Below are 27,898 nucleotides of genomic sequence, written 5' to 3'. Positions count from 1 at the left end.
GTGAGGGGAGGGGGTGAGGTGAGGGGAGGGGGTGAGGTGAGGGGAGGGGGTGAGGTGAGGTGAGGGGAGGGGAGGGGGGTGAGGTGAGGGGAGGGGGTGAGGTGAGGTGAGGGGAGGGGAGGGGAGGGGTGAGGTGAGGGGAGGGGGTGAGGTGAGGTGAGGGGAGGGGGGGGGGATGAGGTGAGGGGAGGGGGGGGTGGGGGGGGGGGGTGGGGAGGGGGGGGGATGAGGTGAGGGGAGGGGGTGAGGTGAGGGGAGGGGGAGGGGGTGAGGTGAGGGGAGGGGGAGGGGGGGAGGTGAGGGGGGGAGGTGAGGGGAGGGGGTGAGGTGAGGTGAGGTGAGGGGAGGGGGAGGGGGGGAGGGGAGGGGAGGTGAGGGGAGGGGAGGGGAGGGGAGGGGAGGCTCCGGGGCCTCAGTGAAGTGGGAGATCCCGAAATTCCTCACCTGTCATTTTTTTCCACGACCCGGACCCTTTCTTGTCCATAATCCGCGGGCCGGTTCCGGACCGACCGACACAGCGGGGCCGCGCTCGGCTCTCGGTGCTAGCCGCCGGCGGCCAGAAGTGTGCGGGGGACCGCTACTCCGCTGCACAGCGGGCCGGAACGGTTAGGGTGACGGACCGGAAGGGGAAGATGCAGCGGAAGCCAGTGAGGTACCACTGGGAGAGAGGGACAGAGAGCCAGCGAGAGCCAGTGAGGGGGAGTGGGGCAGAGGGACAGTGAGGGGGAGGTGGGTAGAGAGCCAGTGAGGGGGAGGCGACAGCGAGTGTGAGAGCCAGGTAGGGGCGAGGGGAGACAGAGAGCCAGTGAGGGGAAGAGAGAGCCAGTGAGGGGGAGGGGAGACAGAGAGAGAGCCAGTGAGGGGGAAGGGAGACAGAGAGAGCCAGTGAGGGGGAGGGGAGACAGAGAGAGCCAGTGAGGGGGAGGGGAGACAGAGAGAGCCAGTGAGGGGGAGGCGACAGCGAGTGTGAGAGCCAGGTAGGGGCGAGGGGAGACAGAGAGCCAGTGAGGGGAAGAGAGAGCCAGTGAGGGGGAGGGGAGACAGAGAGAGCCAGTGAGGGGGGAGGGGAGACAGAGAGAGCCAGTGAGGGGGAGGGGAGACAGAGAGCCAGTGAGGGGGAGGGGAGCCAGTGAGGGGGAGAGGAGACAGAGAGCCAGTGAGGGGGAGAGAGAGCCGGTTAGGGGGAGGGGACAGAGCCGGGGAGGGGGGTCAGAGAGCCAGTGGGGGACAGACAGAGAGAGAGGGGGGGTGGGGCCAGTGAGGGGGAGGGGATTGAGAGCCAGTGAGGGGGGAGGGGAGGAAGAGAGCCAGTGAGGGGGGAGGGGAGGAAGAGAGCCAGTGAGGAGGAGGGCTGTACAGTGGGTCGAGTTAGCAGTGAGCCAATGAGAGCAGAAGGGGCGGAGTCGCAGTGATGACACTGAGGTGCTCCCACTCACTTCACCTTCCTGCTCCAATCTGTAGGGACAGCTGACCCTCCTGCTTATCGCAGGGTGTGGGAGTGAATTCCTGAGATACAGCTGGTGACGTTTAACCGGTGCCAGGACCAATGCCTTCCACTTCACCATCGGTAGGTGATGTGAGATAACTTTACACCGATAGCCTGCGAATACTAATGTTTATGTTCCTGGGCACTTGAGTGGGACAGCAAAGAGCTGTAGCATGTGGAACTGTAGCTAGTGAAGTGATATTAGCGGGGAGATAGTGGCATTTCACAGTATCACATTACTTGTTGGTTTGGTTTGTGTCTCCCTATTTAAATACAGTTACTTTTTCACTTTTATCCAAAGAATGTCAGTCGGACAGGCCATGAGCTGGCAGATGGAGTATAATGTGGGAAAGTGTGAGTTATGCATTTTGGCAGAAAAAAATAAAAGAACAAGTTATTATTTAAATGGAGAAAGATTGCAAAGTGCTGCAGTACAGCGGGATCTGGGGGTACTTGTGCATGAAACATAAAAGGATAGTATGCAGGTACAGCAAGTAATCAGGAAGGCCAATGGTAAATGTTGGTCCCTTAGAAGATGAGAAGGGGGATTTAATAATGGGAAATGTGGAAATGGCTGAGACCTTAAACAATTATTTTGCTTCGGTCTTCACAGTGGAAGACACAAAAACCATGCCAAAAATTGCTGGTCACGGGAATGTGGGAAGGGAGGACCTTGAGACAATCACTATCACTAGGGAGGTAGTGCTGGACAGGCTAATGGGACTCAAGGTAGACAAGTCCCCTGGTCCTGATGAAATGCATCCCAGGGTATTAAAAGAGATGGCGGAAGTTATATCAAATGCATTCGTTATAATCTACCAAAATTCTCTGGACTCTGGGGAGGTACCAGCGGATTGGAAAGCAGCTAATGTAACGCCTCTGTTTAAAAAGGGGGGCAGACAAAAGGCAGGTAACTATAGGCCGGTTAGTTTAACATCTGTAGTTGGGAAAATGCTTGAAGCTATCATTAAGGAAGAAATAGCGGGACATCTAGACAGGAATAGTGCAATCAAGCAGATGCAACATAGATTCATGAAGGGGAAATCATGTTTAACTAGTTTACTGGAATTCTTTGAGGATATAACGAGCATGGTGGATAGAGGTGTACCGATGGATGTGGTGTATTTAGATTTCCAAAAGGCATTTGATAAGGTGCCACACAAAAGGTTACTGCAGAAGATAAAGGTTCGCGGAGTCAGAGGAAATGTATTAGCATGGATAGAAAATTGGCTGGCTAACAAAAAGAAGAGAGTCGGGAAAAATGAGTCCTTTTCGGGTTGCAAATCAGTGGTTAGTGATGTGCCACAGGGATCAGTGCTGGGACTGTTTACAATATACATAGATGACCTGGAAGAGGGGACAGAGTGTAGTGTAACAAAATTTGCAGATGACACAAATTAGTGGGAAAGTGCGTTGTGTAGAGTGTAAGGGGTTTTCAAGGAGTGTTGTTGTGCCTTGGGAGTCTCTCTCTGGGCTTCTGCCCTCACAGCTTATGCCTGGCCTGTGAGGTACCCTGAGTGCTGCAAGAGCACCCCTGGAGAGAGTGTGTCCACAGCTTATGGAGGGGGTTTTTGAGACTCGTACGTCCCCACAGCTTATGCCTAGCCTGTGAGGCACCTGTGAGTGTCAAACACTCCTAACCCCTTCTTCCCTAGCCTGTGACACACAGTTGAGCGTTTTCGAGGCGCTCCTAGCTTCCCTTACACGGTTCTGACATAAGACTCATGATCAGGAGATGTAATACAATAGAACTGAGACAAGGTGATTCCAAGAGGAACTTAGGCTTCCAATTTATTTGACAAGGTGTATCTCAACAAACAGCAATACACCAACAAAACAATCCCCCTAAATCCCACTAAACGGACACAACGAAAATCTTTACACAAGTTTAGCAGTACAATGCCCAACCTCCCACCTTTCCTGGCCTGAGTTGGGAGTTCCGGGGACCAGTGGTTATACTCACTCCTGTGCCTTCTGCAGTCTGGTGGTTTGTTTCTAATATCTTTGGTGTCTTCGGACACTGGTTTTCCTTCAGTGTCGAGAGGCTTGCTGGTTGTTGGATCACGAGAGCAGGGAACCACACACAATGCGTCAGAAACCCCTTTTTATAGCCAGATATCCAGTCCGCATCTCCTGCTGAAATCGATCCTTCCCATTGGTGGGCTTTGTGATTTTGAAAAATGCAGCAGTTTTAGATTATTGCGGGTTTTTTCCACTGACGTTAACCTACTCAAGGTTTGAGTAGGTATTAATTGGGTTGGCCTCCTGCAGCCATTGTGTAGACCCTTGGGTTGTTTTGGGTTCCCTAGTTTTCTGAAGGTCTGCATAATTTCCTTCCATAGTGTAAATATGGGGAAGACAATAGTCCGATAATGGCGATGAGTCAGTCCCACAGTTTTTGAGCAAGTGCTCTCCCATTGGCTTGAAAGCCCCATGCTTCGGGCTGACTCTGTCCCACCATTGGCCCTCTGGTGTCCTCCCCCGTCCAATCACTGCTCTGCCAAGGTCAAACCGTCTCGGTTTCAATTCACAGCACAGACTGATCCCACAGCCCTTTTCCTTCTGGGCAAAATGAGGGGGTTTTCGTCCTCCCCTACAGAATCCCCCATCTAGACACCACTCGAGTGTGTCAAAGTTCAGGGTGGTGAGAAAACCCTAGATCTCCCAAATTGCCCAACTTTCCCCAGTTTAACTCTCAACTGATCCCGTCAATATATATCGTAATTCCTTTTAACGTGGTACAAAACACAGAATCCAACAGGTTACAATATGCGACAGCAATATACATATATGTACTTAAGGTTACAGCAGTAATTGTACATTGAGTCTCATTTTAGTCTTAACCGTAAAACAAAGAAACCTGCCCTGCAAACTCCCCAGGGGCCATGTATGAACAACGCAGTCATCCCTGGGAATAACAAAACCGCCTCAGTGTCGCGGTCAAGCTTTGTTTACACACCTTGAGTGTTTAGCAACGGCTCTCCTGTCTGTGTAGTAGCCTGAGGAACTGCTTTCTTTTTCTTTTTCTCCTGAGCTTACAGCTTGTAACTAGCAGATAAGCTACAATCAGGAGTTGGCCGATTACTAAGGCATGCGATCCCACCCGGATCCATGCAGGTATGTCTGCCCGTATTCCCAAATCCCACCATGCTGGGGTTTAATCTGGGCAATCTCCCCTGCTAGAATTTCAGTTTTCTGCTCCATGATGTAAAAATGTTTTTGTGACAAATCCAGTGCCTGGAGGAGGGCTGTAAGTTTCTCAGGTAGTGGGGCAATGGGATAGCCAAAATGGGCGACATATTGTTGTAGGTGGCTGAGATTGTTTTGTACCGTGAAGTGAATCGTGGAAGGTTCAGGGATGGGTGTGATTCTGGTGTGTGCCACTTGAACCTCTGCCCTGGGTTTAAAGCAAAAGCTGCTGTATGGAATTGGACACCACCTTCCCGGTCCGTGTTCATACCGTTGGGCACTTGTGGTGACACAATATGTCCCACCGCCTACATATGCTACCTGTGGAGGCATGTGGTTAGGGGCCATTACCTCCATTGTTCAATTGATAGGCTCTGCCCCAGCAGTGCTGAACCCGCATTGTGGTCTTACAAAAGCGTTCAAGTGCTGGGGGCACAGGATTACCTGTGCTCCCCTGCGCCGACAACCCGAGAGGTCTGTACCTGTCACAGTGTGCTCCCACATTGTGACATAAGGTGGGACCTCTTGGAATCGAACATGCACCCCTCCACGAATGACTCCCACATTCTCCACTCGGTACAGGGGTGCTGGTCGTGGGGACGTCCCCATCACAGGCATCCTGACCACCACACCCATGATGGTATGGTTTGACTTTCCACAGTCCACCGGTACCGGGTAGGCTTCTGACGCTACACGAAGTTGACAAGGACTCAAAACATTATCATAAGGGTGCAGTGCTGCTAAGTGCTGGTTGCTGATCCAGGTGGGGACCTGTCCCTGTCTCAGATCCTCGAGGTTACTCCGTCCCTCTCCCAGCAACCAGGCCCCATAGAGCACGCACACCTCATTTTGGGCGGCTTGATCGGAGGCGTTTCTATCCTCCCGAATCAAGGCGTTTACAGCCCTGGCCTGTGCCTCCAATTGAGAGATAATCTCCTTTAAATGAACTGTCATTGCCACCTCTTCGTGGAGCGCGGATCCCACTACGGTATTCTCGTCCCCCAGGACTTTGCGTAGCTGATTCTTTAACCCATTTATCTGGAGGACCAGCTGCATGTTATCCAAACTGTTTATGGCGGACGCCCCAGTGTTAAACCCCGTAAAAATGTCATTTAAAGTGCCACGCCTCTGCCTGCCCGGTTCGGCCCTATCCCACTGTTTATACAAGTCTGTCACTTTGACATCTCCGAAGTCCAGTTCATAGAACTTCCGGAACATCTCCCGCAGCAGAGCCTGGTATAACAGCTCGGTTTCCCGGGGACACCACGTAGGTAGGCGGACTTCTATCAGATTTAGCACCACTAATGCTACCGCGTAGTGTACCCGCTGATAAAGTAGTTTCTCGGTCGGGACCAACACTAAACCATTTCCCAGCCCCCTGGTTGTTGTTGAGCACTCGTGTGGGACGGTGGGCTTGGCCGTGGGTGGGGGTTTTCTTTCTCGAACTACAAGTTTACTGGTACCCGGGGATTGGGGGTCACACACGCCTCCCCGCTGCGATCCCATACCACCCCATCCCAGACATCCTGCCACCACCTATAAAAAGCAATGGAGACCCCCTCTGAACACACGCGAGTGGATCCCCACAGACACAAATAAATTCCTTGGTCGTACGCCCACCATTTCTCCCAGCACACCCCGCCAGATGACCCCATGATGGTTCGGTAGGTATCATTAACCAGACGTTCCCAGTCCGAGTGTTTGAGCTGTCTTGAGCTTTCTGAGCCACCACCACTGTCCCAGAGGTATGTCCCCTTGGCAAGTTAGGCATACCTTCCTGTCTTCTGTCACTCTCACTCTGGAAGTGGCCACAGTGATCTCCGGGCAGGGGATGGAGGCCTCTCCGTAGGTAAAGTCCTTATGGTTGGAGTACTTGGTGCAGTTCGATCCCAACCACCCAGGCCATTTCCCCTCGTGGGAGTAGGTGACCCGGCCATCCGTCGCCGGAGTCCCTTCTCCTGTGGTCACTGTCGGCGCTCTGCCCCCGAAGCATCCGAAAACCAGGGAGTCCTCTGTGTCCCCTTGGTGCCCGGTGCAGATCCTTAGCGATACCAGCATCACTAACGTCCAGTAGGGAGGTGTTGACATCTGAAAGGCAAGAAGAACATGGCCTTGCCTTGAGAGACCTCTCCAGGCTCGGCCCGCGTAACATGTTCCAAACACAAAAATGCTGTACCCAACCGTCACTGCCTTACCTAAACACATATACACACAACACAAAGTAACAAAACAGGAAGGGAAAATATATACACCACCACCCGGCTACATCCTGTCACTGTACAGGCGTCGTCGACCACTCGGCTGACCGTACCCTGGGGACCAGGATGCCCTCCGCTGAGGGGCTCGTATAGTCCCCCTTAATGAGTCTTGTGCTGCCCTCCTGAGCCCCGGATAATCGGTGGGAGACCCTTGTTAGCGCAACAGAGCACCCTCCCTGTTATCTTTCACCTTCTCGGTCTGGGGCGGTGAGCTAAGTAAACAGGGGACCACAGCGCCCTGGGCTGTGGCACTCTGTCACTCCTCCTTACTGTCAGTGCAGAGTCCCATGTTATGGGCTGCAATGCCATCTCCTCCACCTCTTGGGCTAGCCCAGCTGATCCACCATGGGAGGTTCAGCGTCCCCTTGGACCTTGCTAATGGTAGAGCCTTTCTCCCTACTTCTGCTAGTGGGCTGGGAACCTCTACCCAGTGGTGGGATAGCCTTACTGGAGCAGTGAACCATCCCCGGCTGTAGAGCTTCGGGGCCCGCTGCCTCCTCCGGAGCATCCAAATCCATCGGGGCCTGTTCTTCCCCCAGTGCCTGATTCCCTTCCCTTGCTCGTCCCCTCTGTTTTTTACCTCTTTTGGGGTCAAACAATTTACACTGATTAATGTGATACCACTTCACCCGGCGAGGTAATCGAACCACATAGACCATAGGGCTAGCCTTGTCGACTATGCTGTATGGTCCCATATATAATGGTTCAAATACCCCGACCCAGGCGAAGCTTCTCACCATCACCTGGTCGCCCACCTCCCAATCATGGTGACTGCGGGGTTCCAGCAGCAGCCGATTGGCACGGTGCTGTTTATCCATGTTGTTGGCCGCCTGCCAGTGAATCTGTTGAAGCTGTTCAAACAGATTCCTGACGAAGCAGTCCCGGTTCACCTCTCGAAGCTGCTCTTTGGTGAGAACCGGCACCAACACATGCACTGGGGTTCTCATGATCCGGCCCGTCATCAGCTCATTGGGTGAGTACTCTGTGCTCTTTGACTGACTGGCCCGGATTCCCATGAGGACCAACGGTAAGACCTCCACCCACTTGTTCGGTGAGTCTCCCATCTCCTTGCGCAGCCTTTCCTTTAGGGTCCGGTTCAGGCGTTCTACGGGGCCTGAGAACTGAGGGTTGTAGGCGACATGCCATTTGGCTCTTATCCCCAGCACCTTTAGGGTGGCCTGCATCACCTGGCCGGTGAAGTGGCTTCCCCGGTCGGACTCCACGATTTGAGGTAGACCCCACTGAGCGAACACCTCCCTCACCAGGATTTTTGCAGTCCCCACCGCGGTAGCTGTTCGGCAAGGGAAGGCTTCCACCCACTTGGAAAACACATCCACCAGGACGAGGCAGTATTTATAACCTCCCTGGGCGGCCGGTAGGGGTCCGATGTAGTCGATCTGGATCAACTGCCATGGTCCCTCTACCCGCCTGACGTGTCCCATAGACACCTTCCTTTTCTGAGGGTCTGGGTTGTTTGCAGCGCAAACCAGACAGCCCGCACAGAAGTCGCGGACGTCTTCCCGGAGGTCTGGCCACCACCCTGCCTTTTCTACCCGTTGCCAGGTAGATTCCGGCCCGGGGTGTCCCGCACCTGGACCCTCATGGGCCAGCTGAAGGAATTCCCTCCAGTGTTGTGGCGGCACGACCCATTTGTCCCCTTTAAACAACATGCCTTCCCGCACAGCAATATCTGCAGCACTGTATGGGTCCTCCGCCTTTTCCCCCTTTTTGATAGCAGCCAAGGCAGCCTTCAGGATCGGATCCTGCATCTGGACTACTTTAAGGTCCGGGGCCGCAGCCGCCCCTACGCTCCCTTGTGTCCCTGGCTTGCTTCTTGCTGCTGCTATCCTGCCTGCCTCGTATGGGTCCCATGGGTGATTTGTACGAGCACCTTCCCTTGCCAGCAGGTCTGCCTGCTGGTTACCTTCCCTCCATGGCTCAGTTTTGGAGTGGGCCTTTATCTTATGGATATATACATTCCCAGTTTCTCCCACTGCAGCCACGATCTTTTCGAGCAGGGGTTTGGTCAAAAGGGGCTTCCCATCCGCAGAGGTGTACCCCCGGCGTGACCAAATCACCAGATACTCCGTACACGAATTGCAAGTGAACATGCTGTCCGAGCAAATCGTGTATGGGGTAGGGAATTCCTCGGGGTGTGTGACCACATACATCACCGCCGAGAGTTCCGCCTGCTGGGCGCTCAGGGTGTATGGGAGTTTAAGAGCCAAGGCAATCCCTGCCTTAGGATCCCAAACTCCGCAGCCCGTGAGTCTTGTACCCGCGGACACTGATCTGGAGCCATCAACGTAGATCTCGCGGCCTGTGGGGTGTATCCCTGCCCGAAATCCAAAGTTGATGACCCATACCCCCTCCACAGAGCATCTATGTGGCTGCCCTGGATAGATTAAATTTGCTGCGAGCCTGGGTTCGCAGAGGCCCTTGACCTTTAAAGTCATTTGGGAGAGTGGGAGGGTCCAGCGAGTGATTCTAGCACTGCTCACTGTCCCGTCCTTAATCCTCCCGTCCAACAGCATCTGCGTCGGGGTATGATGGGTGAGGAGTGTAATGGGGGATATTCCGGTAAAGATCTGAGCTCTCTTTACTGCCCAGTGGGTGGCAAGCAAGTGCCTCTCACAATTGGAGTATCCCTCTTCTACCTCCGTGAGGACCCTGGAGGAGTACACCACTGGTCTCAGCTGACCGTTTCTCTCCTGGAGCAACACTGCACTTAAGCTGTCACCACTGGCTGCCACCTCCAGGAAGAATTCCTCCCCCCCATCAATTGCCCCTCGGGCCGGTGCTACCTGCAGGTCTCTCTTAAGACGGACAAATGTTGCCTCACAGCCCACGTCCCATTCCCACTCGACCCCCTTATGTAGGAGTCTGAGCAGAGGGGCGGCAGTGGCTGCATAGTCCTCGATGAAGTCCCTACAGTAGCCAGTGATTCCCAGGAAAGACCTTACCCCTGACACATCCCTAGGGACAGGGAGTTCCTGCACTGCCTTTCTTCTAGCCTCATCAATGGCCCTTTCTCCTGCCCTTATCGTCAGGCCCAGGAATTTTACTTCTCCTAGACCTATCTGGACTTTCTTGGGGTTAACTTTAAAAAACCCCTTCCTTCAGTAAGACCAACAGTTCGGCCAGCAGTGGACCATGTTCCTCACTGTTAGCTGTGAACAACAACAGGTCGTCCACATACTGGACCAGCTGGTGTGGCTGGTTGAAGCCTTTTAAGCAGTTCGCCATGCATTGGTGAAAGATGCTGGGACTATTATGAAAGCCCTGTGGGAGGCAGCTCCATGTATACTGCTGTTCCCGGAAGGTGAAGGCAAACTTGTACTGGTCTTCCCTCCGTACAGGGATAGACCAGAACCCGTTGGATATGTCCAACACTGTGAACGTGGTTGCGGATGCAGGGATTTCCCCTATCAGATCCGCAACCGCCGCTACTGTGGGGGCACAAGCTGGGATGTTTTTATTGAGCACCCTATAATCCACCGTAGCCCTCCAAGAATTGTCCAGTTTCCTAACCGGCCAAAGCGGGGAGTTGACATGGGTGGCTATGGGTCTCAAAACACCCTGCTCAACAAGCGAGCTTAAAGCTGTCTCCAAGTCTGCTTCTGCCTCTCGGGGAAAGCCATACTGCTTTTGCGGGCGGGACATGGGATCCCCATCTATTCTAACCTCCACTCCTGTGACTCTCCCACAATCGTGTTTATGGGTGGAAAATGCTGCAAGATTTGCTTGCACATAGGCCCGGTACTTGGCCTGGGTGTTACCAACCAGAACCTCCAGGTCGTAACCCCCTTTTGCCTTCATTGTACACAGAGTCCCTTTTCCCTGTTTCTTATCAATAACCATGACTTCTCCCTCTGTTCCCGTGCCCACTGTGCCCCATAGACAGTGATTCCTCAAGTCTACTAGGATCTGGTGAGCGATGATGAAATCAGCCCCCAAAATCCCTTTTCCCACCTGCTCCCAGTTCATCAGGACACACTTCCATTGTGTTTGGAGTGCTCCTAAATGAACTGCAGCGGGATTGAGAAAAACCCAGCCTTCTCATTTCCTGTGAACCCAACTAGTTGATACGGCACCCCGTTTGATAGAGGTGAGGTTGTGGGGTCCTCCGAATGGACTATCGTGCTGGAAGCACCAGTGTCCAAAAGGTAGGTACCCAATACACCCTCAACCTCCATCTTGACCCAGGGTCGTCCCCAGGAGTTGTATTCTAGTGGGCACAGGTATGCAGGCTGTGTCTGGGCTAGTCACGGCCTCTGTACTGGCAGGGTTGCTGGTGCTTCCCTGCCTGTTGCCGTGGCTACCTTCCCAGTCCCCTCCAGCGCTGTCCTCACTGCAGCTACTATCTCGTCAAGGGATGGTGAGGAGTTCGCTCCACTTCCCCCACTCTGGGCGGCTCCTGAAGGACTTCTCCCCCCATATCTCTTTACTGTGCTCCTGCAATCCCTTTTAAAATGCCCAGCTTTCCCGCACCCATAGCACACTCCCTCCTTATCAGACGAGCGGCCACCCTCCTGGTGCCATTCCCTTTGGGAAACGGGTTGGGTTTTACTTCATTTACCCGACCTTTGGAGGTTTTCTCCTCCTCCCCTCCTCCATTCCGTTGGACCAGTGCCAGTTGCCTGACCACTGCTTCCTCGGTGAGGTTGGGGTCCCGGGAATCGAACCACAGTTCTGCCCTGGCCTTGACCGGGGCAAGCAGTTTGCCATCAGCATCCTCAGCCAGCAGCCAGTCTGTACCGCGGAAAGATTCGCCCGGTCGAGGAGCTCCCCACAGGCTGTGTGGTATACCACCCACAGCCTGTCCGCAAACGGCTGCGGGGTTTCCCCTGCGAGCTGCCTTGTCCTTTCGACCCGTTCGAAAGGACTGCCGTCATCGAAGCCCATAGCCTCAAGGACGGCCCTCTGGACCTCAGTAAATGTGCGCTGTCCCCTCCGGCATTCTGCCGGTAGGGCCTGGTACAATTTGCTGTCCAGAGAGAAGAGCAGCAGCTTGGCTGTCTCTTCCTCATCGCACCCATTAATTTCCCCGGTCTGCATCACCTCCATGAAGTGGATAGACGGGTCCCCGCTGCGAGTGAGTTTGGCCAAATGGGCCACCATGGCCCTGAGTGATTGAACTCCATGGGGAATAATAAAGTCGCTCTCCAACGCTCCCTGACCTTGGCCACCTCCCTGTGGAGGACCGTACTTGCGCTGCCTGACCGGGCACATCCGCCCTGGTTCAGGATCTTTCTGCGCTGGTCACTCTACCTCCGGCTGTCCCACCATACCCGGCGCAGCAGAAGTGCCTGGTCGTCTGATCCAGCCCTTAACTGACCCTCGGCAGGAGCCTCACATCCCTGCTGGCAAGCGGGACACATTGGTCCTGCCCCCAGCCCTGGGTATGCTACTACCTATGCGCCCCGCTCCTCCTGGTACCCCACCGGACAAACCACCGGTGCCTTAGGAGGTGGTCGGGTGTCTCTTGCCTTTGGATTCTCCTCTACCCCCCAATACTCTCCTTTGTCCCCTGTGGACACTCCAGGTCTTATCAGGGCGACCATCCCCTTTGCCTGGGATAGAGCGTGGGTGAGGGACTTTCTGGCAGGGACCGTGATCTGCAAACTCACTGCTACTGGCCACTTTATAGGCTGCCTTGTACGTCTTTTAATTTATTCTCTAGTTCCCAAATTTTATGGGTGTACCGAGAGTTCGGTCCCGGAGGGACCCCTCACTACCCTTGGCCTCAGTGACCTGACACTGAAGATAGTCCCGGCTATTTCGGAAGGTCTCCTCCAACTGCCTCTTCCCTTGCTGCTCCACAGCTAATTCGGCCAGCAGGTTGTCCCCAACCACAGCCCGGATAGCAGAGAGCTCCTCTGATTTCTGAAGACTCTGTTCCAAGTCCTTCACCCGCTGGTCGAGCTTTCGGACTTGGCGGGTGAAGCAGATAAGCCAGATGGCCTTTTCCACCCAGCGGTTGTGGTCCTTCCCTGCTGTCCACTGGGCAGCAACATCCACTGGGCGCTCTGCCCGTGTGAGGGCTTGCACCCAAGGTTTGGTGAGGTTCACCTTGCCAAAAATGTATGAGAAAATTCTCTCCTCCATTTTAGTTTCCTCTCATCACCTCATCTGTTATATTAACATCTCCTGTTTGCTTATGTCCTGCCGTGGTCACCATGTTCTGTAAGGGGTTTTCAGGGAGTGTTGTTGTGCCTTGGGTGTCTCTCTCTGGGCTTCTGCCCTCACAGCTTATGCCTGGCCTGTGAGGTACCCTGAGTGCTGCAAGAGCACCCCTGGAGAGACTGTGTCCACAGCTTATGAAGGGGGTTTTGAGACTCTTGCGTCCCCACAGCTTATGCCTAGCCTGTGAGGCACCTGTGAGTGTCAAACACTCCTAGCCCCTTCTTCCCTAGCCTGTGACACACAGTTGAGCGTTTTCGAGGCGCTCCTAGCTTCCCTTACACTGTTCTGACATAAGACTCATGATCAGGAGATGTAATACAATAGAACTGAGACAAGGTGATTCCAAGAGGAACTTAGGCTTCCAATTTATTTGACAAGTTGTATCTCAACAAACAGCAATACACCAACAAAACAATCCCCCCTAAATCCCACTAAACGGACACAATGAAAATCTTTACACCAGTTTAGCAGTACAATGCCCAACCTCCCACCTTTCCTGGCCTAACTGAGTTGGGAGTTCCGGGACCAGAGGTTATACTCACTACTGTGCCTTCTGCAGTCTGGTGGTTTGTTTCTTCTATCTTCGGTGTCTTCGGACACTGGTTTTTCTTCAGTGTCGAGAGGCTTGCTGGTTGTTGGATCACGAGAGCAGGGAACCACACACACTATGTCAGAAACCCCTTTTTATAGCCAGATTATCCAGTTCGCCGCTTGTGCTGAAACCGATCCTTCCCATTGGTGGGCTTTGTGATTTTGAAAAATGCAGCAGTTTTAGATTATTGCGGGGTTTTTTTCCACTGATGTTAACTACTCAAGGTTTGAATGTGTGTTGATTGCGTTGGCCTCCTGTAGCCATTGTGTAGGCCCTTGGGTTGTCTTGGGTTCCCTAGTTTTCTGAAGGTCTGCATAATTTTCCTTCAATTCAGTTTCTCTAACCTCTTCAAGGTTTGAGTAGGTGTTAATTGGGCTGGCCTCCTGTAGCCATTGTGTAGGCCCTTGGTTTGTTTTGGGTTCCCTAGTTTTCTGAAGGTCTGCATAATTTCCTTCCATAGTGTAAACATGGGGAAGACAATAGCCCGATAATGGCGATGAGTCAGTCCCACAGTTTTCGAGCAAGTGCTCTCCCATTGGCTTGAAAGCCCCATGCTTCGGGCTGATTCTGTCCCACCATTGGCTCTCCGGTGTCCTCCCCCGTCCAATCACTGCTCTGCCAAAGTCAAACCGTCTCGGTTTCAATTCACAGCACAGACCTATCCCACAGCTCTTTTCCTTCTGGGTAAAATGAGGGGGTTTTCGTCCTCCCCTACAGAGGACACAGAGAGGCTGCAAAGAGATTTAAATAGGTTAAGCGAATAGGCTAAGGTTGGCAGATGGAATACAATGTCGGAAAATGTGAGGTCATCCACCTTGGGCGAAAAAAAACAGTAAAAGGGAATATTATTTGAATGGGGAGAAATTACAACATGCTGAGGTGCAGAGGGACCTGGGGATCCAAAAAGTTAGTTTGCAGGTGCAGCAGGTAATCAGGAAGGCGAATGGAATGTTGGCCTTCATTGTGAGAGGGACGGAGTACAAAAGCAGGGAGGTCCTGCTGCAACTGTACAGGGTATTGGTGAGGCCGCACCTGAAGTACTGCGTTCAGTTTTGGTCACCTTACTTAAGGAAGGATATACTAACTTTGGAGGGGGTACAGAGACGATTCACTCGGCTGATTCCGGAGATGAGGGGTGATCTTATAGAAACATTTAAAATAATGAAAGGGATAGACAAGATAGAGGCAGAGAGATTGTTTCCACTGGTCGCGGAGACTAGAACTAGGGGCACAGCCTCAAAATACGGGGGAGCCAATTTAAAACCGAGTTGAGAAGGAATTTCTTCTCCCAGAGGGTTGTGAATCTGTGGAATTCTCTGCCCAAGGAAGCAGTTGAGGCTAGCTCATTGAATGTATTCAAATCATCGATAGATAGATTTTTAACCAATAAGGGAATTAAGGGTTACGGGGAGCGGGCGGGTAAATGGAGCTGAGTCCACGGCCAGATCAGCCATGATCTTGTTGAATGGCGGAGCAGGCTCGAGGGGCTAGATGGTCTCCTCCTGTTCCTAATTCTTATGTTCTTATGTTCTTATCTTGGCCTTTATTGTGAAGGGGATGCAGTATAAAAGCAGGGAAATCTTGCTACAGTTATACAGGGTATTGGTGAGGCCACACCTGGAATACTGCGTGCAGTTTTGGTTTCCATATTTAACGAAAGGATGTACTTGCTTTGGAGAAGGTTCACTCAGTTGATTCTGAGGATGAGGGGGTTGACGTATGAGGAAAGGTTGAGTAGGTTGGGCCTCTACTCCATTGGAATTCAGAAGAACGAGAGGTGATCTTATCGAAATGTATAAGATTATGAGGGGGCTTGACAAGGTGCATGTACAGAGGATGTTTCCACTGACAGGGGAGACTAGAACTAGAAGGCATGATCTTCGAATAAGGGGCCGCCCATTTAAAACTGAGGGTTGTAAATCTGTGCAATTCGCTGCCTCGAGAGAGCCGTGGAAGCTGGGACATTGATAGACAGATTCTTAACCGGTAATGAACTTAAGGGGTTATGGGGAGCGGGCAGGGAAGTGGAGCAATGTCCATGATCGGATCAGCCATGATCCTATTGAATGACAGAGCAGGCTCGAGGGGCCATATGGCCTACTCCTGTTCCGATTTCTTATGTTCTTTTGAGCTGCTGGTTAAATTCAGTTCATGCAAAGGGTGACCCACAATGTTAACACTGTCTCAACTACTTACTGTGCAAATCCAGTATGAAAAAGTTGTCAGCTGTGGCTCAGTGGGCAGCAGTCTTGTTTCTGAGTCAGTAGGTCATGGGTTCAAGTCCCACTCCAGAGACTTTACAGTCCCAGTGCCATACTAAGGGAGCGCTGCACTGTTGGAGGTGCCGTCCATCAGATGAGACATTAAACCACCTGGTGTCTCAGGTGGATGTAAAAGGCTCCATGGCACTATTTTGAAGAAGAGCATTGTCTTTGCAAATATTTATCCCGCAGCCTTCATCACTAAAACACATTAACTGGTCATTATAACATTGCTTTGTGGAAGCTTGCTGTGCCCGAATTTGCTGTCATGTTTCCCACCTTACAACAATGATTGCACTCCAAAAATCATCATCATCGGCAGACCTTCAGAATCGAGGAAGACTTCCTTCCATTCTTAAAATGAGTCCTTCGGTGGCTGAACAGTCCAATATGAGAACCACAGTCCCTGTCACAGGTGGGACAGACAGCGGTTGAGGGAAGGGGTGGGTGGGACTGGTTTGCCGCATGCTCCTTCCGCTGCCTGCGCTTGATTTCTGCATGCTCTCGGCGACGAGACTCAAGGTACTCAGCGCCCTCCCAGATGCACTTCCTCCACTTAGGGCAGTCTTTGGCCAGGGAAGTATTTTTTAACAAATACTTCATTGGCCGAGAATCACTTTGGGATGTCCCGAGGCTGTGAAAGGTGCTATATAAATGCAAGTTTATTTCTCTTTAAAGCTCAACCCATAGACAGTGCATGGTGTAATGAGGGCAGTCGTGCTCACCCTGGAGCTGTGGCATTTGTGTGAGGTTCTGTCTTCGCACCTTTGCTGCAGTTAGTGAGTGAATGCTGGCTGTATCCAGTCAGGGCCAACCTGACACCTGCCAGAGGCTCCTTGCAGGGGGCAGTGTCGTTCCATTTTCTTCACAGTTGGGTTAGGCCATCACACCCAGTTCACAATCCACATAAGTTCAACCTTGATGCAAAGCCGAGCTACTTTACACACCTGGCTGTGTAAATACACCAGATTTCTGGCCAGATTTTCCCAGTGTGTAAAATGTCCCAGCTGCCCAATGCATTGCTGGGCAGTGGATAAATTGGGGTGGAGGCTGAAATCCCTATCCAACCTCTGGTCTTTTCACACTGGGGCAAAAGAGATTTTTTTATCGAACCAACATTTTGTTAACTAGTCTACTTAGAAATATCCGGAGACACAGCTTTAAAAGTGAATGAAGAAAGAACTTGCATTTGTATAGCGCCTTTCACGGCATTGGGATGTTCCAAAGTACTTTACAGCCAATGACGTCCAATCATAGGATCTTCCAGCACAGAGGCCATCGTGCCTGTGCTGGCTTGTGGAGCCCCCAGTTAGTCCCACTCCACTGCTCTCGCCCCGTAGCTTTGCTAATTTTCCTTTTCAAGAATATATCCAATTCCTGTTTGAAAGCTATTGAATCTGCCTCCCCCACCCTCTCAGGCAGCGCATTCCAGATCAGAAGCACTCGTGTAAAAACGTTTTTCCTCATATCACCTCTGGATCTTTTGCAAATCACCTTCAATTTGTGTCCTCTGGTTACCGATTTTTCTGCCACTGAAATCAGTATCTCCCTATTTACCCCATCAACATCCTTCATGACTGTAAACACTTCGATCAAAGCTTCCCTTTAATTTTCTCGGCTCTGAGGAGAACAACCTCAGCTTTTCCCATGTCACCACATAACTGAAGTCCCCCTTCCCTGGCACCGTTGCACTAAATCGCCTCTGCACCCTCTCTAAGGCCTTGATGCCGCCCTAAAGTGTGGTGTCGAGAATTGGCCACAACGGTTCCCAAAGGTGACGTAAGAAAAAAACGTTTTACGCAGTTAGTGGTTAAGATCTGGAATGCACTGCATGAAAGGGTGGTGGAGGCAGATTCCATTTTATCTTTCAAAAGGGAGTTGGATAAGTATCTGAAAGAAAAAAATTTGCAGGGCTCCGGGGAAAGGGCGGGGGAGTGGGACTGGCTGAGAATCGGCACGGACTCAATGGACCGAATGGTCTTCTGTGTTGTAACCGTTCTATGATTCTAATATGCCAGCTGGGGCATAACCAGTGTTTTATAAAGGTTTAGCATAGTTTTTGTTTTATTTGTTCATGGGATGTGAGCGTCGCTGGCAAGGCCGGCATTTATTGCCCATCCCTGATCACCCTCGAGAAGGTGGTGAGCCGCTGCAGTCCGTGTGGTGAAAGTACTGTTCGGGAGAGAGTTCCAGCGACAATGAACGGCCGATATATTTCCAAGTCAGGATGGTGTGTGACTTGGAGGGGAACGTGGAGGTGATGGTATTCCCATGCACCTGCTGCCCTTGTCCTTCTCAGTGGTAGAGGTCGCAGGTTTGGGAGGTGCTGCCGAAGAAGCCTTGGCGAGTTGCTGCAGTGCATCTTGTAGATGGTACACACTGCAGCCACGGTGCGCCGGTGGTGGAGGGAGTGAATGTTGAAGGTGGTGGATGGGGGGCCAATCAAGCGGCTGCTTTGTCCTGGATGGCGTTGAGCTTCCTGAGTGTTGTTGGAGCTGCACCCATCCAGGCAAGTGGAGAGTGTTCCATCACACTCTGACTTGTGCCTTGTAGATGGTGGAAAAGCTTTGGGGAGTCAGGAGGTGAGACACTCGCCGCAGAATACCCAACCTCTGACCTACTCTTGTAGCCACAGTATTTATGTGGCTGGTCCAGTTAAGTTTCTGGTCAATGGTGACCCCCAGGATGTTGATGGTGGGGGATTCGGCGATGGTAATAGGAACATAAGAAATAGGAGCAGGAGTAGGCCATTCAGCCCCTCGAGCCTGCTCCGCCAGTCAATAAGATCATGGCTGATCTTCGACCTCAACTCCACCTTCCCGCACTATCCACATATCCCTTGATTCCCTTAATATCCAAAAATCTATTAACATAGAAACATAGAAAATAGGTGCAGGAGTAGGCCATTCGGCCCTTCTAGCCTGCACCGCCATTCAATGAGTTCATGGCTGAACATTCAACTTCAGTACCCCATTCCTGCTTTCTCGCCATACCCCTTGATCCCCCTAGTAGTAAGGACCTCATCTAACTCCTTTTTGAATATATTTAGTGAATTGGCCTCAACAACTTTCTGTGGTAGAGAATTCCACAGGTTCACCACTCTCTGGGTGAAGAAGTTCCTCCGCATCTCGGTCCTAAATGGCTTACCCCTTATCCTTAGACTGTGACCCCTGGTTCTGGACTTCCCCAACATTGGGAACATTCTTCCTGCATCTAACCTGTCTAACCCCGTCAGAATTTTATATGTTTCTATGAGGTCCCCTCTCATTCTTCTGAACTCCAGTGAATACAAGCCCAGTTGATCCAGTCTTTCTTGATAGGTCAGTCCCACCATCCCGGGAATCAGTCTGGTGAACCTTCGCTGCACTCTCTGTCTTGAATATACTCAAAAACTAAGCCTCCACATCCCTCTGACCGACCCCTTATTCTGAGACTGTGATCCCTGGTTCTAGATTCCCCAGCCAGGGGGAACATCCTCCCTGCATCTACCCTGTCAAGCCCTGTAAAAATGTTATGTTTCAATGAGATCACCTCTCATTCCAGGGAATGTAGGCCTAGTCTCCTCAAACTCTCGTCAAAGGTCAATCCCCCCCCATCCATCACTCTAGTGAACCTTTGTTGCACTCCCTCTAAGACAAGTATACCCTTCCTTACTCCAGGTTGGTCACACCCAGGCCCTATAAAATTGCAGTAACATAGAAACATAGAAAATAGGTGCAGGAGTAGGCCATTCGGCCTTTCGAGCCTGCACCGCCATTCAATAAGATCATGGCTGATCATTCCCTCAGTACCCCTTTCCTGCTTTCTCTCCATACACCTTGATCCCTTTAGCCATAAGGGCCATATCTAACTCCCTCTTGAATATATCCAATGAACTGGCATCAACAGCTCTCTGCAGGGAATTTCACAGGTCAACAACTCTGAGTGAAGAAGTTTCTCCTCATCTCAGTCCTAAATGGCCTACCCCTTATCCTTAGACTGTGTCCCCTGGTTCTGGACTTCCCCATCATCGGGAACATTCTTCCTGCATCTAACCTGTCCAGTCCCGTCCGAATTTTATAAGTTTCTATGAGATCCCCCCTCATCTTTCTCAACTCCAGTGTATAAAGGCCAGTCTCTCCTCATATGTCAGTCCTGCCATCCCGGGAATCAGTCTGGTGAACCTTCGCTGCACTCCCTCAAGACTTCTGTACTCTTATATTCCAATCCTTTTGTAATAAAGGCCAACATACCATTTGCTTTTCTAATTGCTTGCGGTACCTGCATGTTAACTTTGCGATTTGTATGTGAGGACCCCCGGGTCCTTCTGAATACCAACACTCCCCAATCGTTTACCACTTATATCCCATTGACTGTCAGTGGGAGGTGGTTAGACTCCCACTTGTTGGAGGTCGTCATTGCCAGGCATTTGTGTGGCACAGATATTACTTGCCACTAATCTGCAAATGAAACTCAACACTGTGCAATCATAGACATTTACAGCACGGAAGGAAGCCATTTCAGCCCATCGTGTCTGCACCGACTGGCAAAGAGCTACCCAGCCTAATCCCACTTTCCAACTCTCGGTCCGTAGCCCTGCAGGTTACGGCACTTCAAGCGCAAATCCACGTACTTTTTAAATGTAGTGAGGGTTTCTGCCTCTACCACCCTTTCAGGCAGTGAGTTTCAGACCCCCACCACCCTCTGCGTGAAAACATTTCCCCTTAAATTCTCTCTAAACTTCTCCCCAATTACTTTAAATCTATGCCCCTCTGCTAAGGGAAACAGGTCCTTCCGATCCACTCTATCCAGGCCCCTCATAATTTTATACACCCCGATAAGATCTCCCCACAGCCTCCTCTGCTCTAAAGAAAACAAACCCAGCCTATCCAATCTTTCCTCAGAGCTAAAATTCTCCAGTCCCGGCAACATTCTTGGAAATCTCCTCTCTACCCTCTCAAGTGCAATCACTTCTTTCCTGTAATGTGGTGACCAGAACTGCATGCAATACTCCAGCTGTGGCCTAACTAATGTTTTATACAGTTCAAGCATAACCTCCCTGCTCTTGTATTCTATGCCTTGGCTAATAAAGGTAAGTATTCTGTATGCCTTGTTAACCACCTTATCTACCTGGTCTGCTACCTTCAGGGATCTGTGGACATGCACTCCAAGATCCCTTTGGTCCTCTATACTTCTCAATATCCTACCATTTAATGGAATTTTTTGAGGATGTTTCCAGTAGAGTGGACAAGGGAGAACCAGTTGATGTGGTATATTTGGACTTTCAGAAGGCTTTCGACAAGGTCCCACACAAGAGACTAATGTGCAAAGTTAAAGCACATGGGATTGGGGGTAGTGTGCTGACATGGATTGAGAACTGGTTGTCAGACAGGAAGCAAAGAGTAGGAGTAAATGGGGACTTTTCAGAATGGCAGGCAGTGACTAGTGGGGTACCGCAAGGTTCTGTGCTGGGGCCCCAGCTGTTTACACTGTACATTAATGATTTAGACGAGGGGATTAAATGTAGTATCTCCAAATTTGCGGATGACACTAAGTTGGGTGGCAGTGTGAGCTGCAAGGAGGATTCTATGAGGCTGCAGAGCGACTTGGATAGGTTAGGTGAGTGGGCAAATGCATGGCAGATGAAGTATAATGTGGATAAATGTGAGGTTATCCACTTTGGTGGTAAAAACAGAGAGGCAGACTATTATCTGAATGGTGACAGATTAGGAAAAGGGCAGGTGCAAAGAGACCTGGGTGTCATGGTACATCAGTCATTGAAGGTTGGCATGCAGGTACAGCAGGCGGTTAAGAAAGCAAATGGCATGTTGGCCTTCATAGCGAGGGGATTTGAGTACAAGGGCAGGGAGGTGTTGCTACAATTGTACAGGGCCTTGGTGAGGCCACACCTGGAGTATTGTGTACAGTTTTGGTCTCCTAACCTGAGGAAGGACATTCTTGCTATTGAGGGAGTGCAGCGAAGGTTCACCAGACTGATTCCCGGGATGGCGGGACTGACCTATCAAGAAAGACTGGATCAACTGGGCTTGTATTCACTGGAGTTCAGAAGAATGAGAGGGGACCTCATAGAAACGTTTAAAATTCTGACGGGGTTAGACAGGTTAGATGCAGGAAGAATGTTCCCAATGTTGGGGAAGTCCAGAACCAGGGGACACAGTCTAAGGATAAGGGGGAAGCCATTTAGGACCGAGATGAGGAGGAATTTCTTCACCCAGAGAGTGGTGAACCTGTGGAATTCTCTACCACAGAAAGTTGTTGAGGCCAATTCACTAAATATATTCAAAAAGGAGTTAGATGAAGTCCTTACTATTAGGGGAATCAAGGGGTATGGTGAGAAAGCAGGAATGGGGTACTGAAGTTGAATGTTCAGCCATGAACTCATTGAATGGCGGTGCAGGCTAGAAGGGCCGAATGGCCTACTCCTGCACCAATTTTCTATGTTTCTATGTTTCTATGTATTCCCTTGCTTTGTTATCCTGCCCCAAATGCATGACCTCACACTTCTCCGGATTGAGTTCCATTTGCCACCGTTCTGCCCACCTGACCTGATCATTGGCGAACATCCCCACTTGTGATCTTGTGTAGGAGGGAAGATCATTGAAGCAGCTAACAATAATTGGGGCTAGGATATTACCCTCGGAAGCTCCTGCTTTTGCACTGTTCCGATTTCTTATGTTCTTGTATATACATCAGTCGCACTACCCTCATCAACCCTCTCCATTACTTCATCAGGGAATTCATCAGAATTAGTCAGACATTAATTGCCTTTAAATCCGTGTTTGCTGTTGGTTATTAGCCCATATTTTTCCAAGTGCCAATTAATTTTGTCCCAGATTATTGTCTCCAAAACTTTCCCCTCCACCGACGTTAGGCTGACTCTCCTGCAGTTGCCAGGTTTATTCCTCTCCCCGTTTTTGAACAAGGGTGTAACATTTGCAGTGCTCCAGTCCTCTGGCACTGCCCCATATCCAAGGCGGATTGGAAGATTGTAGTCAGAGCCTCTGCAATTTCCACCCTTACTTCCCTCAGCAACCCAGGAGGCCTCCCATCCGGACAGGGGAATGGTTCTAATTTGAGTGCTGCCAACCTTTTTAGTGCCTCCTCTTTAGCTATTTGTATCCTATCCAGTATCGCTACTGCCTCCTCCTTTTAGAGTGACATTGGCAGCATCATCTTTTGTGAAGACAGATACAAAGTTCTCATTTAATACCTCAGCCATGCCCTCTGCCTCCACATGCAGACCTCCTGTTAGGTCCGTATTCGGCTCCACCCCACCTTTTCACTGCCCTTTTACTATTTATATGTAGTGTTATAAAATACTTTCGTATTCCCTTTTATGTTATCTGCTAATCTATTCTTATACACTCTCTGCCCCTCTCTCCTATTTCAGTTCTCTCCTGTACTTTCTCTATTCAGCTTGGTTCTCTAAAAGAATGAAAGACTTGCATTTATATAGCGCCTTTCACGACTACCGGACATCTCAAAGCGCTTTACAGCCAATGCAGTACTTTTTGTCATGTAGTCACTTGTAATGACTGAAACGTGATAGCCAATATGCGCACAGCAAGCTCCCACAAACAGCAATGTGATAATGACCAGATAATCTGTTCTAGTGATGTTGATTGAGGGATAAATATTGGCCCCAGGACACCGGGGCTAACTCCCCTACTCTTCTTCGAAATAGCGCCGTGGGACCTTTTACGCCTACCTGAGAGTAGATGGGGCCTCGGTTTAACTTCTCATCCAAAATACAGCACCTCTGACGGCACTGCACTGGGAGTGCCAGCCTAGATTTAGTGGTACTTGAACCCACAACCTTCTGACTCAGGCAAGTGTGCTGCCCACTGAGCCACAGCTGACACTCTGCCTGGCATTATGAACCTGACATTCATCAAAAGCTTTTTTTCTGTTTCATTTTAATCTCTTTATTTGTCCAGGGATCTCTACCTTTGGATTCCCTTCCTTTCCCTCTTGTGGGAATGTGTTTATTCTGTACCCGAACCATCTCCTCTTTGAAGGCCCCCCATTGCTCAGTTACTGTTTTACCTGCCAATCTTTGATCCCTTTCCACCTCACTGAAATTGCCCCAGATTCTGCAGTTAACGGTGATGGAACAGCACTTGCTGTTCCATCACACTTACAGATGCCCACAGACTTTTTGTGGGCTTTTGAACGGCAACTTAAGCTACTAGACATCCATTTCAGCGCAGCACCCTCGACACAAGATTTGAGGCATGGGTGAGCAGGTCAAGCAACAGCGAGTCTCTTCAACCACTCCGAGCATTCAAACCAGGAAGTGCTAGTTAGAATATTTAATTCAATGTAAAATCATGTACAGAAAGCGAAAGAAAGATGGGATTAAGAGAGAGATATACAAGAGACAGAAATAAAAAGTAAAAATAACTTTTAATGTTTTTAAATCTCCAACAATAATTACATTCTTGAAGGAATGAGACTCCACACTTGTAAGATTACATTTTCAGGCCAGAGAGTTTGTTTGGCAGTAATTAAAAGAAAGACAGACTTGCATTTATATAGCGCCTTTCACAACCACCAGATGTCCCAAAGCACTTTACAGCCAGTTAAGTACTTTTGGAGTGCAGTCAATGTTGTAATGTAGGAAACGCGGCAGCCAATTTGCGCACAGCAAGCTCCCACAAACAGCAGTGTGATAATGACTGCACTGATGCACTGGAGGCGGTGTTGAATTTCGTCATCAATGCCTTGTTGATAAGAGGCTCCCGAGGTATGGGAAATGGTCCACGTTGTCCAGGGCCCCGCCATGGATCTTGATGACTGGGGGGGCAGTGCTGTGCGGTGAGGACAGGTTGGTGGAGGACCTTTGTCTTCCAGATGTTTAGTGTAAGGCCCATACTTTCGTACGCCTCAGTAAATACGTCGATTTATGTTCTGGAGTTCAGCTTCTGTATGTGCGCAGACGCAGGCATCGTCTGCGTACTGTAGCTCAACGACAGAGGTTGGGGTGGTCTTGGACCTGGCCTGGAGACGGCGAAGTTTGAACAGGTTCCCACTGGTTCTGTAGTTTAGTTCCACTCCAGTGGTGAGCTTGTTGACTGAGGTGGAGCATGGCAGTGAGGAAGATTGAGAAGAGGGTTGGGGCGATGACGTCCCAATTTCTCATACCTCAGGAGCCTCTTATCAACAAGAGCAGGCATTGACGACGAGATTCAACACTGCCTCCAGTGCAGCCTTTGGCCGCCTGAGGAAAAGTGTGTTTGAAGATCAGTCCCTCAAAACTGCCACCAAGCTCATGGTCTACAGGGCTGTAGTAATACCCCGCCCTCCTGTATGGCTCAGAGACATGGACTATGTACAGCAAACACCTCAAGTCGCTGGAGAGATGCCACCAACGATCTCTCCACAAGATCCTAAAAATCCCCTGGGAGGACAGACGCACCACACCAGCGTCGTTAGCTAGGCCAACATCCCCAGCATTGAAGCACTGACCACACTTGATCAGCTCTACTGGGCAGGCCACATTGTTCGCATGCTTGACACAAAGTCTGCCAAAGCAAGCTCTCTACTCTGAGCTCCTTTACGGCAAACGAGCCAAAGGTGGGCAGAGGAAATGTTACAAGGACACCCTCAAAGCTTCCCTGATAAAGTGCAACATCCCCACTGACACCTGGGAGTCCCTGGCCAAAGACCACCCTAAGTGGAAGAAGTGCATCCGGGAGGGCAAACCAGTCCCACCCACCCCTTCCCTCAACGACTGTCTGTCCCACCTGTGACAGGGATTGTGGTTCTCGTATTGGACTGTTCAGCCACCTAAGAACTCACTTCAGGAGTGGAAGCAAGTCTTCCTCGATTCCGAGGGACTGCCTATGATGATGATGATAATGACCAGATAATCTGTTTTTGTTATGTTGGTTGAGGGATAAATATTGGTCAGGACACCGGGGATAACTCGCCTGCTCGTCTTTGAATGGGCCTCGGTTTAACGTCTCATCCGAACGGCGGCACCTCCGACAGCACAGCATCCCCTTGGCACTGTACTGGAGTGTCAGCCTAGATTTATGTACTCAAGCCATCATCAACATCTTCACCGAGGCGTACGAGAGCATGGGCCTTACTCTAAACATCCGAAAGACAAAGGTCCTCCACCTGACCCCAGCACACAGCACTGCACCGCAGTCATCAAGATCCACGGCACAGCACTGGACAACGTGGACTGTTTTCCATACCTCAGGAGCCTATTATCAGCAACGGCAGACATCGACGACGAGGTTCAACACCGCCTCCAGTGCGCCAGCGCAGACTTCGGTCACCTGAGGAAGAGAGTGTTTGAAGACCAGGACCTCAAATCTGGCACCAAGCTTATGGAGACATGGACTATATACAGCAGACAGCTCAAAGTGATGGAGAAGTACCACCAGCACTGCCTCTGCAAGATCCTGCAAATCCACTAGGAGGATAAACGCACCAACGTCCGTGTTCTCGCTCAGACCAGCATCGAAGCACTGACCATGCTCGACCAGCTCCGTTGGGCGGGCCACATCGTCCGCATGCCCGACACGAGACTCCCAAAGCAAGCGCTCTATTCGGAGCTCCGACATGGCAAGCGAGTCCCAGGTGGGCAGAGGAAACGTTTCAAGGACACCCTCAGTCTCCTTGATCAAGTGCAACATTCCCACTGGCACCACCCAAAGTGGAGGAAGAGCATCCGGGAGGGCGCTGAGCACCTTGAGTCTCGTCGCCGAGAGCATGCAGAAACCAAGCGTGCGGCAAACCAGTCCCACCCACCCCTTCCATCATTCTTCTGAATTCCAATGAGTAGAGGCCCAACCTACACAACCTTTCCTCATAGTCAACCTCCTCATCCCTGGAATCAACCTAGTGAACCTTCTCTGAACTGCCTCCAAAGCAAGTACATCCTTTCATAAATATGGAAACCAAAACTGCACGCAGTATTCCAGGTGCGGCCTCACCAATACCTTATATAGCTGTAGCAAGACTTCCCTGCTTTTATACTCCATCCCCTTTGCAATAAAGGCCAAGATACCATTGGCCTTCCTGATCACTGCTGTACCTTCATACTATCCTTTTGTGTTTCATGCACAAGTACCCCCAGGTCCCGCTGTACTGTGGCACTTTGCAATGTTTCTCCATTTAAATAATAACTTGCTCTTTTATTTTTTTCTGCCAAAGTGCATGACCTCACACTTTCCCACATTATACTCCATCTGCCAAATTTTTGCCCACTCACTTAGCCTGTCTGTCCTTTTGCAGATTTTTTGTGTCCTCCTCACACATTGCTTTTCCTCCCATCTTTGTATCATCAGCAAACTTGACTACATTACACTCAGTCCCTTCTTCCAAGTCGTTAATATAGATTATAAATAGTTGGGGTCCCAGCACTGATCCCTGCAGCATCCCACTAGAGAATGAACCATTTATCCCGACTCTCTCTTTTCTGTTAGTTAGCCAATCCTCTATCCATGCTAATATATTACCCCCAACCCTGTGAACTTTTGTGCAGTAACCTTTTATGTGGCACCTTGTCAAATGCCTTCTGGAAGTACAAATACACCACATCCACTGGTTCCCCTTCATCCACTCTGTTCTCCTCTTTAATGCTTTATTCTTGTGCCCCTCCCCCTGCCAAATTACTTTAAACCTTCCCCTCCCCCAGTATGAGTTCACCTTCCCGCGAGGACATTGATCCCAGCCCTGTTGAGGTGGAACCCCATCCATCTTGTTCATGACCCTTCTGCCCCAGAACTGGTCGCAATGTCCCAGGAATCGGAAGCCCTCCCACCTTGTCCCCTCCACTCCTTCCCATCCCCCAAATACACACACTTCCCACCAGGTGTGTAACTTTAGAGAGCAATGAATATTCTTCTGTGTGTTTGTGAGTATTGAGCTGGTTACAGGGTGTGTGAGGTGACGCAGTCTCACTGCGACA

At 50.7% G+C, this 27,898-nt stretch overlaps 2 protein-coding genes across 2 annotated transcripts in view; one reads left to right on the top strand and one right to left on the bottom strand.

Moving 5' to 3' along the window:
* The window catches only part of taf7 (TAF7 RNA polymerase II, TATA box binding protein (TBP)-associated factor), a 41,551-nt gene extending 40,922 nt beyond the window's left edge, over positions 1 to 629 (bottom strand). The window contains exon 1 of the mRNA XM_070883188.1: positions 445 to 629. Coding sequence (XP_070739289.1) covers positions 445 to 484 — 40 coding nt within the window. The 5' untranslated portion in view covers positions 485 to 629. The remainder of the gene's footprint in view (positions 1 to 444) is intronic.
* LOC139265784 (magnesium transporter NIPA2) overlaps positions 600 to 27,898 on the top strand; it is a 41,876-nt gene continuing 14,577 nt past the window's right edge. The window contains exons 1-2 of the mRNA XM_070883189.1: positions 600 to 652; positions 1,462 to 1,567. Coding sequence (XP_070739290.1) covers positions 1,547 to 1,567 — 21 coding nt within the window. The 5' untranslated portion in view covers positions 600 to 652; positions 1,462 to 1,546. The remainder of the gene's footprint in view (positions 653 to 1,461; positions 1,568 to 27,898) is intronic.

The sequence above is a fragment of the Pristiophorus japonicus genome, chromosome 6 (genome assembly GCF_044704955.1).
Source record: "Pristiophorus japonicus isolate sPriJap1 chromosome 6, sPriJap1.hap1, whole genome shotgun sequence".
NCBI lineage: Eukaryota > Metazoa > Chordata > Chondrichthyes > Pristiophoridae > Pristiophorus > Pristiophorus japonicus.
The sequence above is the reverse complement of the archived record's forward strand: the minus strand, read 5'-3'. Positions and strand labels throughout refer to the sequence as shown.